The 14,904-nt window shown below is 38.2% G+C and overlaps 1 protein-coding gene across 3 annotated transcripts in view; it reads right to left on the bottom strand.

The window, feature by feature from the left end:
* TMEFF2 (transmembrane protein with EGF like and two follistatin like domains 2) overlaps positions 1 to 14,904 on the bottom strand; it is a 235,332-nt gene that overhangs the window by 53,818 nt on the left and 166,610 nt on the right. For 2 of the 3 annotated variants that reach the window (XM_053472187.1, XM_053472185.1), the window contains exon 7: positions 3,104 to 3,163. The exons of the other annotated variant lie outside the window; for it this stretch is intronic. In XM_053472187.1, coding sequence (XP_053328162.1) covers positions 3,104 to 3,163 — 60 coding nt within the window. The remainder of the gene's footprint in view (positions 1 to 3,103; positions 3,164 to 14,904) is intronic. 3 annotated transcript variants of the gene reach the window in all.

The following is a 14,904-nucleotide window of genomic DNA, read 5'->3' as shown; positions in this document are numbered from 1 at the left end:
GAAAATGAATTACAGATTTATGTAAAATGCATAGCAAAACTTGAATCATAAGCTTCTTTTTGATGTCACAAAACAAAACAAAAATATTTTTGGAGTCCTATAAAATTATGTAGGATTAATATAATATATTTATGTAATTTGATGGTAGATAAGAACCATTCTGCCCATGTAGTCTATCCATTTTCATGCTGTAGAGACCTCCAATACTATTTGGTTCTTGGTTTTGTCCTATATTCAGGATTGCTTATTTTATGTCCCATGCAGGTTTAAATTATTACTATACAAACCTCTATTACTTCTGCTTAAAGGTTTTCCATTTATCAACCACCTTTTCAGTGAAGAAAAACCTCCTTGCATTTAAATTTAAGTGTCCTTTTTGTTATAGGCTATGACTTCTTGTCTTAGCATTTCTCCTCTTTTGAAATATATTATCCTTCTAAACCTTGTTGAACTTATGTATTAAACTCTTTAAAGACAAAAGGGCATGATATTACATTACTGATTGATTACAAATTGACTGTCTAATTACCATACCTGGGAACTCTCCGGGTTTGACCCGGAGATTGCCGGGTGAGCGCTGCTCTTCCGGTTCTCCGGGTCAAGACCAGAATCCTCTGGGTCACGGGAGCGGGGTCTTGACACGCCCTGCTCCCCGCCCATTTGTTTCCTTTAAATGGGGGTTTTCCTGCTGTCATCAGCGGGAACTCCCCGGATGTCAGCAGGAACACCCACCAACGTCATCGGGACCGCCCACCGTCAGCAGGACCGCCGAACAACGTCAGCGCAACCACCCGCTGACGTCAGTGTGCCGTCCTGGCCGCGTCCCGCAAGGGAAGGCTCTGGGTAGCCGGAGCTGAAAAGTTCCCAGGTATGCTAATTACAGCAAGGTCTCGCTGCTTTCAGCAGCAACCAGCGTTGTTGGGCATGAGCTGACTGAAACAAAGTAATGCTGCACTCATTGACCATTAGTGACATTGTAAGAGATTTCAATGTCCAAATATCAGTTTAGGCATTCTCTTCCCAAAACAAAATGACAAAATAGTGCAATTTGGTCCCCAAAAGAAAGAAAGAAATATGAATCGATCCACCAGAGTAAGGAAGGTGAAAGAGGACTAGCAGTAGTAGGGCACTGGGCAGGCAGGCATGGGCAGGCAGGCAGTGGCAGGTGATAGGCACATGCAGCACCTTGGAAGAGGACTGAATTTTCTTCAATATTATAGAAACCTTTTTCCCAGAAAAAGGATGGTGAAAGAGGAGCAACAGCAGTAGTAGCAGAGCACTGGACCTGGGCGGGCAGGCAGGCACTGGCAGATGATGGGCACATGCAGTGTCTTGGAGCAGGATCTAATTTCACCAGTATTATATATTATATATATATATTATAATGCCCGGTTTTGTCAACAATATTTATTTAGCAATGAAGAATAATATATGATATGATAGAAAGAGAATACAAAAGTTTAACATCCACAAATTAGAGGTTTGTAGATGTTACATATTTGTATTCTCTTTCTATCATATCATATATGATAGAAAGAGAATACCAAAATTTAACATCCACAAATTAGAGGTTTGGCTGGTAGAGTAAATAGGCAACTTCTTTGAACTACTCAGAAACAGGTTTTACTTTGAACAGCGCACACCCAGTAGAATGCCTAGTTTGTCACCAATATTTATCAATAATATAATAAAAAATATTCTGTGTTGTCCACAAATTAGAGGTTTGGCTAGTAGCGTAAATAGGCAATGGCATTAAACAACTAAACTCTACTTAGGAACATGACATTATTTAATAAACAACTAAAACACACTGTGTGTAAGCAAATGCCTCAAATATTTATTTTATGTTGACCAAAAACTAGAGGTAAATAAATTGGGAAAAAATGCCTGATGTAGTCCCTGTAAGTGGTATGTACAAATTATATATATATATATATACACTAGAGTTGTACACTATAGCTTCTCCAATCCACCCCACACCAGTACATTTTCTGCACTAAAATAAATTATCATTACTTTATTAATTAACTTGAAGTATTGCAATTAAAGCCATAACCATTAATAAGACCTCCTCTTGTTTTCTGGCTACTTCTACCCATCAGTCATTGATATGTACCCTCTTACACACAATATCGTACCTCATCAAGGAGCACCAAAACAGCTTAGAATGGCACTAAAATGGCACCAAAATGGCTTGTGATATAGGTGACTGGCTATAAGTGGCAATAAATGGACGAATGCTGGACATTGTTTCATCGGGGATTGCCCTCGTTATCAGAGATTTGTGAACGCATGAAAAAAGCCAATTTTCGCTAAAAAAAACAAGTCTGAGTGGATGGACTGACCTAGGGCTGCACTTATATATCACTTAGTGTAGGGGTGCGGCACTCCATAGTAAAATTACAAATGTGAATATACACAAGTCTACTTTATGCAAGAAAGGGCTGACCAGAGCCAACACGTGAAAATAGACCCCGCAGCTTGGCTCAGAGTTAGTTTTTTGAGTGCCTGAGCTATATAGCAAACATGGCTACCAAGCACACCACATAGGTATCACTTTTGGAAGTAAGATGACCTAAGGCAGCAGCAAGGATCCATGGATCAACCTAATCCACCTTTCCATCATCTGCTCCATAGACCTTCATTCCATTGCTATTACATTCTTACAATTTAATCCAAACTTTCCTACTACATTTCCAAAATTAGAACGAAATGTAAACAGACTGTTCTTGTGATACTGTATGTACACCGATCTGCAAACTGAAATAAAGCAATCAAAACATCCTTTGTCATTATTTCCTAACCTTTCCTCACGAAAACCTTTTTGAGACGTGGGTGTAAATGTACCATGGCACTGACTGATGTACGCTTTCATAATAATACTGCACCTCAACAGGGGAATTACTAACCATTTTCTTCAATGGCTGCACAATTTATTTACTTTAAAATCAGTCAATACAGAGCGATAGGCCTCAACGTTTTGACTGTTTGGTTATGTTTTTTCTTTGCAAGTCCAAAAACATAATGTACTATGACATTCAGAAATACATCCTGAGTATTAAATTGAAAAAGTAAAATATATTTAGAACTGTAGAAGTCTTACCTGTATAATCTGTTCTTGCGTAGTGACTGTCTTCTGATTTTGTAGTTGCTGTTATATTTTCTTTAAAAAAAAATAAAAAAAATATATATATATACTGTATATATTAATCATACTGATATGAACATATTTTCTGACTGCATATTTTACAATATTAGAGGTATGTTTTCTTGTAGTGAACTAATAACATTGAAAAGTCTGTTTGTAGAAACATATCTTACGTGTCTTATATGTCCTATTTGCATAGTTATTCTTGCCTCTTAATTATTTTGGCCTTTCACAGAAGGTGGTATGTTTGAAAAAGTAAAGTTTTGGATGTGTGGGAGAATAATTATAAAAGGCTAGCTACAAAATGAATGGTGTATAGCATTTACTTACAGTGTTTAAACAAGAAGTGGATATTGTAGATTATGAAGTAAAGCAGAAATGTGTAGGAAAGTTGATATTTCAGCTTGCATTAGGGGGGTCTGGATGAGCTGACCCTGGCCCAGAATGATTGAATTTTGTGAATGACCAGAATGTTTTTTATTGGTGGAGCTTTTGGGTAGGTAGGGGAATTAGTACAAACTTATCATAAAAGCACATCCTCAGCGCCATAGCCAACACGTTCTTGAATTTTTTCCCCATCTGGTTTTACTGTAACAAAATTTAAACTCATAACACAGGTTAAAGGATGTGGTAGTGTATTTTAGCCGGTTGTTTCTGGCAAAATTTTCCACATCACATGCTTTCATCTGTTGATGTGTGGACAATATTCCCCAATGGATAATGGCCCCAAACCACATTTGACAAATAGATTGTTCCAACATGGTAAAATATGCTGGGCTTTAGGACAACACCACAGAACATCTACAGATCTGAAAGATATGCTATTTTATCATTTTTAATGTATTTGAATTTTAGGGCATGTTAGTGCTTTGTAAGCATATCCATAAACTCCAAACATGGATGAAAAAATCTGAATTGAATCCAGGTATCAAATGTGAAGCTAAATGAACTGACACAATAGTGTCCCCCCCTACATGCCTTGTGCGCTGTGAGGCTGTGATGGCTGCCCCATCCTATAGGGTAAAGGTCCATTCTTAATGTACTTTGCGTTGAAGCCTGTTCAGCTTGACTGACAATTGCCATGGTGACAAGGCCTTAATATGTACGCATGTAGATAATACTATTGTACCTGCTTATGATGGCTTTAGATGAGTCGGCATTGACATTTGATGTTTTATTCTGATCAACTGAGTTTTTATTTTTAGTTAGATTGAATGGCTCCATAGTTTATCTATTAAGTCAGGTGAAAGTTTAGTGACTTAACTAGGCATTTTGCAGGACCAATTTAGCTGTTCAAGAAAAAAAGAGGATAACAAGGGTTTGGCATCATTTACTTAAAACGAACTCCCTCTTTATTGAATAAACTAGAACATTTTGTGGGCTCTAAGCTCTTTGCTTTTCTTATCCCTTTAGAGATATTTTTTGCTACCACTAACTTTTTTCCTGTCATGAGCAACAGCTGTTGACATTGGCTACCCAAAACATACACACTGCTTAAAACTTAAATAATAATTGTCAGTGTATTCAAAGAAAGGGACCAAATATGATTGTGAAGCATCAAGCAGAAAAATACAATTATAAGTGCATTAACAGGTACATTTGTATGTAATTTTCTTTCATAATTTATTTTATCGCACACAAAGCAGCAGTGATCATAAAAAGGACACATTAGTTTTCACTCACGGTGATAGTAACAAAAAGGGTAATTTATGCCATGAACATTCTGAATGCTTGGAAACCAATTAACTTTTTAACATCCGGGCAAATGAAAAGCTGTAGTTTTTTTTAACATCCGGGTAAATGAAAAGCTGTTAGTCAATACAGAATTGTGCCATTTATCCCTTTTACTTATCAGCAAAATATAGTTAAAAACATTATTAGTTTAGTTACAATCTTCTATAAAGCAGATTTTTCTTATGTCTAGATGCTTTAGGATAGAGCCCTGGGGCAACTATCCTTTTGGTGGCACCGCAGTGCACCTTGTACTTCGTAGGAGAGATTGCTCCACCAATTGTAACAAATGCTCCAATCAGCATAGCCCAGGGGTGTCCAAGTTTTTTCTGCAGTGGGCTACTTCATCAGAATTGTATACGTGCGAGGGTCGCACTCATTTTTCACTGTGAGAAAATATAGCCTTTAATAAGAAATGCAGATTAACATAAAGTAAATGACACAAAACCTTTACTTTTCCTCTCACTGATTTTTGGGCCTAGAAAGTTTTGTGGCTACAAATTCAGGATTCTGGATAAGTAAAAATGAAATAGTTCTATTTATTCTAGGGATGCACCAAAATGAAAGTTCTGGACCCCACCTTTAAAAATAATTAAAAAATTCCACACTTTTAATAAAAGTAAGTTACACACCAAAATTGTAAAACAAATGTAATAATATTATGATTGTTAACAGCAATCTCAGGCATACCCAGATTCCAGCATTTACTTGTTGGCTGGGCATGATAGGAGTGTGATTGCTGTCAACAACATATACAAATTAATATTGTTATTGTATTTTTTTGTACAATTTTGGTGTGTTAACCACACTTTTATTAAAAGTAAGTAACACACCACAATTGGACAAATAATTCAACAATATGACTTGGCATGATAGGAGATAACAGCAATCACACTCCTATCATACCCAGGCAACCAGTACATGCTCAAACCTGGCTAGCTGCCCCCTTGTGTATTGATGCTGCCAGCAGTATGGGGTCTGCACATCACTTACAGCCACCCTGTACCATGCCCCCCACTTACTCATCCATGCTATCAAACACTCATTTATTCATATACTCATTCCTTCACTGATTTATTCCCTCAATCACGCATACTCATTCAAACACCCTCCCCCACCCCCTTACCTGCACTGCAGCTATCTCGATGCCACTCACAGACTTCAGCAGGGGGCGCGGCCTCCCTCTGCGTTCTCTTGTACTGCACAGAGGAAGCAGGAATGGAGCAGTCATGTGATGTCATGTACATTTACGTGACTCTGCTGGGTTCCGCTTCCTCTGTGCAGTACAAAAGACCCTCCCACAGGTAAGCAGCAGGGCCCTTGTGAACCCGGTTGCCCTGGCTGCCGATCTCACGCGGGCCGCACCTCGAGGTCCCGCGGGCCGCATTTGGCACGCGGGCCGCATGTTGGACGCCCCTGATCTAGCCTTTTAGATTTTTCTGTGTTCTTGAGGAGAGTGTGTCAGGGATCTTTGTCATAAAGAGTACCTGGAATGTATGTTTAAGCCTAAAAATGACTTCTAACAATTTACACAATTTTAGCAGTAGCTTCAAAATTCAAAGTTGGATTTGTTATTTTGTATACAGCATATTGCTATAGGGTATTTTTGCTCAGCTTTACATATTGTGATATGTTTATCACAATTGTTAGACAATTTATAATAGTGAAAGTGTACTATTCAATCAGTTGTTGGAGTAAAATTATGAACCTGTGGGCAAAAAAATACTTAATAGCTACTCAAACTGTGTATAAGTTTACCGTAATAAAAGCATCAGAGAATGCTAATGTACAATGCAAAATGCAGTTATAAACATTTTTCTTAAAGTGAATGCTACAAAAATGTAAATCACTAACTTAACACCGAAAGATAAAGAATATAATCAGCTTCTAATTTTGCAGCTAAAGTTTAAGTGAAATGTTTTTGAAGTGTTTGAATGAGAAAGCATTTTCAATCGACTTTTACATTTGTTTAGCATTAGCCCACAAAGTACTTAACAGAATCTGCTAATGATCACAAGGGAGAGAGAAAAGGCTTTTGGCTGTACAAGCATGTGCTAAAAACTAAGAAAAAAACCCAGAGGCAATTAATCCCTGATTCTATCGAGTATCAAGCTACGCTCACACAGGGCCGTAGCTAGCTCTTTTTGCGCTCGAGGCAAGAATAGAAAACAGCTATTTTTTTACAGAGGTTATTTTATTTACACTGCCCTTACACACTGCCTTTATACACACGTGTCCATAAACACACATACACGCTGCCTTTACACACACCTGCCCATTAACACGCATAGACACATACACTGATGGTGTGACAGAATTAACCATTTAGAAATGCACTGGAGCATAGCATCTCCTTAAGGGATAAATTACCATACCTGGGAACTCTCTGGGTCGCGGGAGCGAGTTCTTGACACACTATGCTCCCCACCCATTTCCCCTTTAATTGGGGGTGTTTCCTGCTGCCGTCAGTGGGAGCCCCCTGACGTCAGTGGGAATGCTGACAGTGGGGACGTCAGTGTGCAGTCATGGCCGCTTCCCGAAAGGGAAGGCTCCGGGTAGCCGGCGCCCAGAAGTTCCCAGGTATGCAAATTACCATAAATGGTTACCATGCTTGGGGTTGTGCATTTTTTCAGATTACAAGTAATCATAGGCTCTTTTAGTTGTAGGCAAAATCCAGACAAATGTGGCTTATTTTTTCAGGGTCTTTTATGTTTTGTTTTGGAATGCAGTCCATTGTATAAGCAAACCACTTTGCTCACGTTAGATCTATAAAAATGAAATATAATTAAGAGACCAAACATAAATGTTGCCTTCTGTAAATACCACAAGCCACCTTGACAACATCAAATTCTGCCTGCTGATTCATAGTACAATGCATATTAAGATTTATATCCAACGTCAAGACTCCCACTGTGCTTGTGTGTCAATGAATGTGACATTGTCAGTATACAGTATCCTTTAGAATGTGTTTTAGGAGACTGAGTTTACGGATATACTAAGCAGTGGCTTTTTACTGTAGTACATTAATATCCCGGTTAGAGGACAACAGTAACATATCCCTAATAATATTCTAATTTCGTTTTTGGAGCTATATCAAGTGTTATTTTTACAGGATCCTGATGCTACTGGTTTTACAAACCTACAACTGCGTACTTTTGACATATAAATAAAATTAATAAATAAAAAAAAACTAGTGTGGCATAAGATGAGAATGGTTTGTCATATATACTTGGCTTTGAAGAAGTATCAAAATTCGAGAGATGAACTGCCAAAACACCATATTATAAAATTCCAAATGGATAAAATTATGAATCTGTTTCAGTCTTTTAAATAATTAATTACCATAATGTTTGTGCTAAAACAATAGGGGTTCCAATGCTTTTATGGCATGACAGTACAAATGAGCATTTCATGTACTTTTCATATTATATATAAAACAATCTAACCAATACCGTCATGCTCTTGGTCTCCGTGACACTGCTCTCTCCTGGTTCACTTCCTACCTCCCTGATCGTACCATCAACTTCTCTGTCCCCAGTAACATTTCCCCTCCCCCTCTCAGTGGGGGTACCCCAAGGCTCAGTTTTAGGACCCCTTCTGTTCTCTCTCTACACTTCCTTAATTGGCAAACTGATCGCATCCTTTGGCTTTCAATACCACCTGTATGCTGATGACACCCATATCTATCTATCCTCTCCTAATCTCTCTCCTTCTGTCTTAGATTGTGTAACTAACTGTCTCGCCTCTGTCTCTACCTGGATGTCTGCTCGTTTCCTGAAACTCAATCTCTCCAAAACCGAACTTCTCATCTTCCCTCCAATGCTAAGATTCCCCCATTAGCTTCCCTCAATGTTAACGGTGCTATCATCTCCCCGTCTCCTCATGCCGCCCTTGACTCCGACCTTTCATTCACCCACCACATTCAGTCTGTCTCCATCTTAAAAACATTGCCCGCATCTGTCCCTTCCTAACACAGGATGCCACTAAGGCTCTCGTCCATGCCCTCAATATCTCCCGGATTGATTACTGTAACTCTGTCTTAGCTGGTCTCCCTCTTAACCGTCTCACCCCTCTACAATCCACCATGAATGCTGCTGCCAGACTTATCTTCCTCTCCCATCGCTTCACTAATACCTCTGCCCTCTGTCAGTCTATTCACTGGCTGCCTTTGCATTTCATTTCAAAATCCTTACTCTTACTTTCAAAGCCCTTCACAGCAGTTCCCCTTCCTACATCTCCTCACTCATCTCTAAATACACTCCTAACCGGTCTCTCCGCTCATCCAATGGTCTCCTTCTATCCTCTCCTCTGATTTATTGCTCTCATGCACGCTTACGAGATTTCTTAAGGGCTGCCCCTATCTTCTGGAATGCTCTCCCCCGGCCTATTAATTTAAAGAGATAATGGCACATAAAACAGCTGTCATTAATGAACAAAGCATGCTTAATATGCCATTTACTTATGTATGTTAACCTACCTGCCTTGGAACTCATTATTTTGTGACTTCTCTGGTGAATGTCTAATTGACCCCTGGGAACTTTTCAATCACCTCATGTTATCAGTTATTAAAGTATGTTAATATATTTAAACATGTACTTGAATGACACGAATAACAAAGAAGAAGAGCTGTAGTCTTTTCTTATATAAAGACATTTATTGTCTGAAAGTGTTGCAAGAATGTTGCCAAAAATATTTAATATACAAAAGTATTTTAATGAAAATATCTTCACATCTTTAAGATAAGCAACAGCACTGAATTATAAAATGAAAGCTATTGGAAAAGTGACAGATCAGCATTAATTAACTTTTAGTGATATCACTATTGACACTTAAATTAAGTCACCCTTTTTGCAGATGACACATTAGTGATTAGAAGAAGTGCTTTTATCCCTTCATTACCAGGAAAGAATTTTGTTTTGTGCACCTCCTAAATGTTGCCTTTTAGCCTCCAAACAACCTATCCATGGGTGATTTTATTGTACTCAGAAGATGTTGCTGAATACATATTGTGGTGTTGTTTGGCTGTGGCATATACCGGGCTGTAAATTCATACCTGACTTGCAATGTATAAAAGAAACCACACAAAAATACTACCACAAACTTTGACAAAGGCTGGTGGTAAAATGTGGACATGGAATTGATTAAAATACCAGTATTTGAAATAACTTGGGGTGTCAAGTTATTTCAAATAACTTGACACCCCAAAACATGTGGTTGGGGTGGGATGGAGGTGTTACTTAAAGGTATAGTAATGAGGGTCGTTTTAAGACACAAAGGCTCTCTTGCCACCGATCATAAACATGGCAGAGAGAGGCAGAGTAACTGATGAAACCTGGATGGTTTTGGCTCTGCTATTCGGTCACAGTTAATGACCTGCTAGAAGGCATTTGGAATGATGATCAATTTTAGGTGCCCTCCTCAGTTTTCATTTTTTACCCACCTCCACTGCATGAGGTATGTCTGCATTAATGTTGGATTTTGTGTAACAACGTTTTTTATTTCAGCTGCAAGCCACAAATGATACTGATTCTCCACTAAACTGAAAAGCAAGGAAATGTAAAAACTGTAAACAAACTGGATCCCTTGGGATCTGAGCTCTGAGTTCTCTATAAATCATAACATTTACTATGCAGCAGAAAAGGTAGTAGATATATGGAGCATAGAAAATGGGGGTGCATGTTTATCTTAATTACATTTATCTACTTAAAACACATAAGCAGGTGTTTTTAAATTATGTTGCAGACATTACTTCTAAATTCTAACTACAAAGATTAAAACTACTTAATGACATTTGGTTTGCCAAAATAATCTAATCTAAGTCAGACTGGAAAGATATATTGTTGATTCAAGAAAGTTCAGCATTTTGTAATTTCTTGGGCATTTTAAGAGTTATGAAGCATAGAAAAAATATAAAATGTTCTCCTAACAATTCCGGTATGCCTCTTAGTATCATACTGAACATAGGGTCAAATTGACACAAATCGTATGATCAGCTGCAGGGTATAATTTATATGGTCCCCAGTGAAACATACTGCTGTGCAGCACTTTATCTGCCTCTCCAACTCATGAAGGGAAGGTGAAGACTGATAAAGCCATTGACTGGGTCACTTTGTAAACAACTATACATGTGGTGCCTCCAGGAGCTACCACATGCAAGAAAGTAATGGGGATTGGTTGGCACTAGTCTCCTTAGGTCTTTAGGCAGCCAGCTGGTCCCCACAGCAATCAACAAGCTATACCTCTGTTTATACCGAATGAGAATTATGCTCATCATTTGGTGTTTAATGTTGGCTTTTTATGAAGACGTGAAATCTGTTCTTATATAACAGCATAGTTTATCTGAGACTGTTAAGCACGAAAGTCAAAAGTTTTCAATAACAAAAATACCTTTATATCTGAGAATCACAAGACAGATCAGTATCTGTGAATCCATACAACAAAAAATGTACCGATATCATGTAATAAAATCTAACAAGCCACACATATACAATGACCAATAAATAATGGCACATTTTTAGTGGAACAAGAATTACCGTATTGGCTCGGATATAGGCCGCCCCCGTATATAGGCCGCACCCTAAAAGTTTGGTGCTTTTTTAAAGAAAAAGTTTTTTTCTTTAAAAAAGCACCAAAAAAAACATGCTGCCACTCTGTCCCCCCCCCGATATGCTGCCACTGTCCTCCCTCCCCGAGATATGCTGCCACTGTCGCCCCCCCCCCCGAGATATGCTGCCACTGTCCTCCTCCTTCTTTGGCTGTATATGTCCACACCCTTTTAGGGAGTGATCTCTGATTGGTGGATAATTGGACATATTTGGCTTTCATGGTAACTGATGACATAAACGGAATTAGCAGTTTGTGATTGGTCATTGTTTCCCTTTTGCGTTAGGTACCAAACATTTAAAAACCCCTGCCATTCTCGATTATGGTTAGCCCCTGACGAAGCCATTTTTTGTGAAACGCGAATCAGGTGACCTCCCATAGGTCTCTCATCTTTTCCCTGGTAGATTAGGCAGCTTATTCTGAGGAACAATCGGGTCACAAAGCGTTTCAGCTCATAACGCCATTCACAACCAGGCACGGATGTGCCGGCTGATGTCCAGTATAGGGACATACACTATAGTACTTGGGGCAAATAGTATACTTTGAATGATCTCAAGCCCAGTTTGATTTACTATATATTCACTATAGTAGTACCATATGTGATGTGGTGTGTATTAACTATAGGAGTAGTGTATTTTACTTATGTTTTCTATTTGTGACCAATCTTTATGGCTAAATAAGCTTTTTGATATCTGTTGGGTTGGGGGATTTCCTATTAACTATTTGAGGTTTTTAACTTTACGTAATAAAAGTTAATTTTTAATTATACATTTTTTTTTTCTTTTCTTTGTGTTATTTGTGCTTAGATAGATGAGCTATTCCCGATGCTTTCAAGACTCTGGGATCATTTGTTTTGTGAACACAGCACGGTCTTTAATATTATTTGTAATTGACTATTATAGCTGTAAAAGGCTGATATGTCATGAGAAATCTTCATAGGTGTAAAGAGGCCCTTTATCAGCAACCATCACTTCTAAGTTCCAATGGCAGGTTGTGTTAGCTTATCCTATGTTTATGCTTAAAAGGTGAATTGATCATGAGAAAACCTTTTTGCAATTATATTAGCATGACTAAAAATGCAAAGGATTTTGGGAATGTAGTAGATCTGCTTTAATATACCTGCTGATATTACTGTGCCATCCAAAGGAAGATTTATTTCCTTCTTTTGGGTAAGTGTTTGTGACCAAACATTTTATAGGGCACAGTGCAGAAATATAGTTATAAATCCAGGAAGCAGTGGTTAGAAGTGTCACTTTAATACCTTGGGTCATATTCGTGGATTAGGTAGGCTCTCCTGTTTGGAGAGAGTTAAAACGTGCCTTGGGCATGTAATAGTGTTAGCCTTCCGTTTTTTCTATTCATCTCCTCACCTAGTATGTACCTGGCCACTTGATTCTGGGTCATAGCTCAAAGCTATGTAGCCATAGATTGCCTCTTGTTAACTAATATCCATTGCATTTTAAGGTCTCGTTTACATGCATTAATCCTCACTTTTTGGCAGGATTTCCTACAAGGTCATCTCTAAAAATGTAACTGTAATCATTCCTAAGCTGGTATACATGAGCAACTTTGTTCTATCATATTCTACCCACATTAAGTGGATACTGCAGTGACAAATTGGAATTCCACAAAACCCAAAGCACCATCATTTTCTCTATCCTCAGGACCTGATTTGGACAATGTAGTCCCTACAGTCAGGACATTTGGTGGGCAGCTGAAGGCTAAGACATAAGCCAAGTTGTTGCGACTGTTGACAGCTATGAAAACATATACTACTTTAATTGCTTTCCTTTTCACATCAGTCTTTTCATAGACTTTACGTTTAAATTAACTTGTCTAAAAAATACTTAAACTGCAATTGATCTGATTTATGAAAGAAGAGGGGTAACCCCTTGTGTTACTTTAGAGCAATAATGTGCTAAAGCCTTTCCATGAACTAGTATTCCTCCTGTGGCCCAAAGAAGAATGTTCACATTAGGTTTGAGCAGAATTAAGATTTAGAGAACTAAAGAACAGGTCTGTTAGAAAATAGCCTTTGTAAATTGCTTTGTTTAAAAGGTATGGGATAGAAAACAAGATAATATTCTCCAGAGGCAGCTTTTATTTAAAACATTTTGTCTGATTTATGCTCGGTAAACACACAGATGCATAGTTTGAATCAGCATGACTTGAGCTGACTCACAATTAGAATATTTCGAATCTAAATCCCCATGAAACCAGTTGAGTGCAAAGCTCATAAAGTACATTAATGTTGTGCAATGGATTTTCCAATAAAATACAAAAAAGCTCATTCTGTGTGGAATATAAAGCCACAATAGTCAAAACCTAATAGAAATCTCCCTCGCACAAGATTTGACGAGCTTAGTAAAGTTACGTTAATTCACACATTTGTTTTGCATATTAAAATAAGTGGTAATAAAACAATAGAACAACTTCTCTCTTATACACAAATGGTTTATACTTTAAACCGGGCTTTGGTAAGAATGAGTGAATTAGAAGTGTATCCCAGACACAGTGACTTGTTTTTATAAATTGGTTCTTGTATTATGGAGGTGGTATGAGTAAAAGGGGACCCATCAAGAGGTGCAGTGCCCTCCACTAATATTCAAATGTGATCAGGTTCTATGATCAGATGAAACCAAAATAGAGCTTTTTGGCAAAAAACACCAGAGGTGGGTTTGGCGCACACAGAGAGGTAGCCATATGAAAAAGTACCTCATGTCCAGGGTTAAATATGGTGGAGGTTCTTTAAGGTTTTTAAGCTTTTTTCTACCAAGGCACCTGGATATTTTGTTAGGATCCATGGCATCATGGACTCTATAAGATATTAAATAAACACCTGACTGCCTCTGCCAGAAAGCTTAAAATGGGGCATGCAGGACAACAATGACAATAATTGTGCCACAAATATATTTAACTTTTTGGGGGGATAAACCTATGTTGTGTTTGCAATTGTTTGATATCCATGAGAGCAGAGTATTTTTGTGTATTTTTTGAAAAAAGGTCAAAGGGTTATACACTAACTTTTCACAGTATCCTTTACTCATATATTTACCAAGGGTGCCAATATTAGTGGAGAACACTGTATCTGTGTTACGATGCATTAGCCAGTGTGCCACCTATCTATAAGCAGGATAATTGAGGGTCAACCCCACTACACCATATCTGCCAACATTTTGAGGCATGGTTAGAGCAGCAGTCATTTCGGAGCTGAGTATTTTGAATAAGAAGAATGTGTTATAGTTGCGCAATTTATTTCACTAACCCATTTTCTGCCATTTCTACAGACATTATTGTGACACTTTGGGCTGTAGAACATTGTGATACACCCATACCCACCTAGCACCTAGTAAAGAGACATCAGGGGAAGAAAGTTGTCCAGCTAAGTGGTAATGATGCCCACGGGGGTCAGCATTGGCCAG

The sequence above is a fragment of the Spea bombifrons genome, chromosome 7 (genome assembly GCF_027358695.1).
Source record: "Spea bombifrons isolate aSpeBom1 chromosome 7, aSpeBom1.2.pri, whole genome shotgun sequence".
Taxonomy (NCBI): Eukaryota; Metazoa; Chordata; class Amphibia; order Anura; family Pelobatidae; genus Spea; species Spea bombifrons.
Note: the sequence above shows the minus strand (reverse complement) of the source record. Positions and strands in the feature narration are given on the sequence as shown.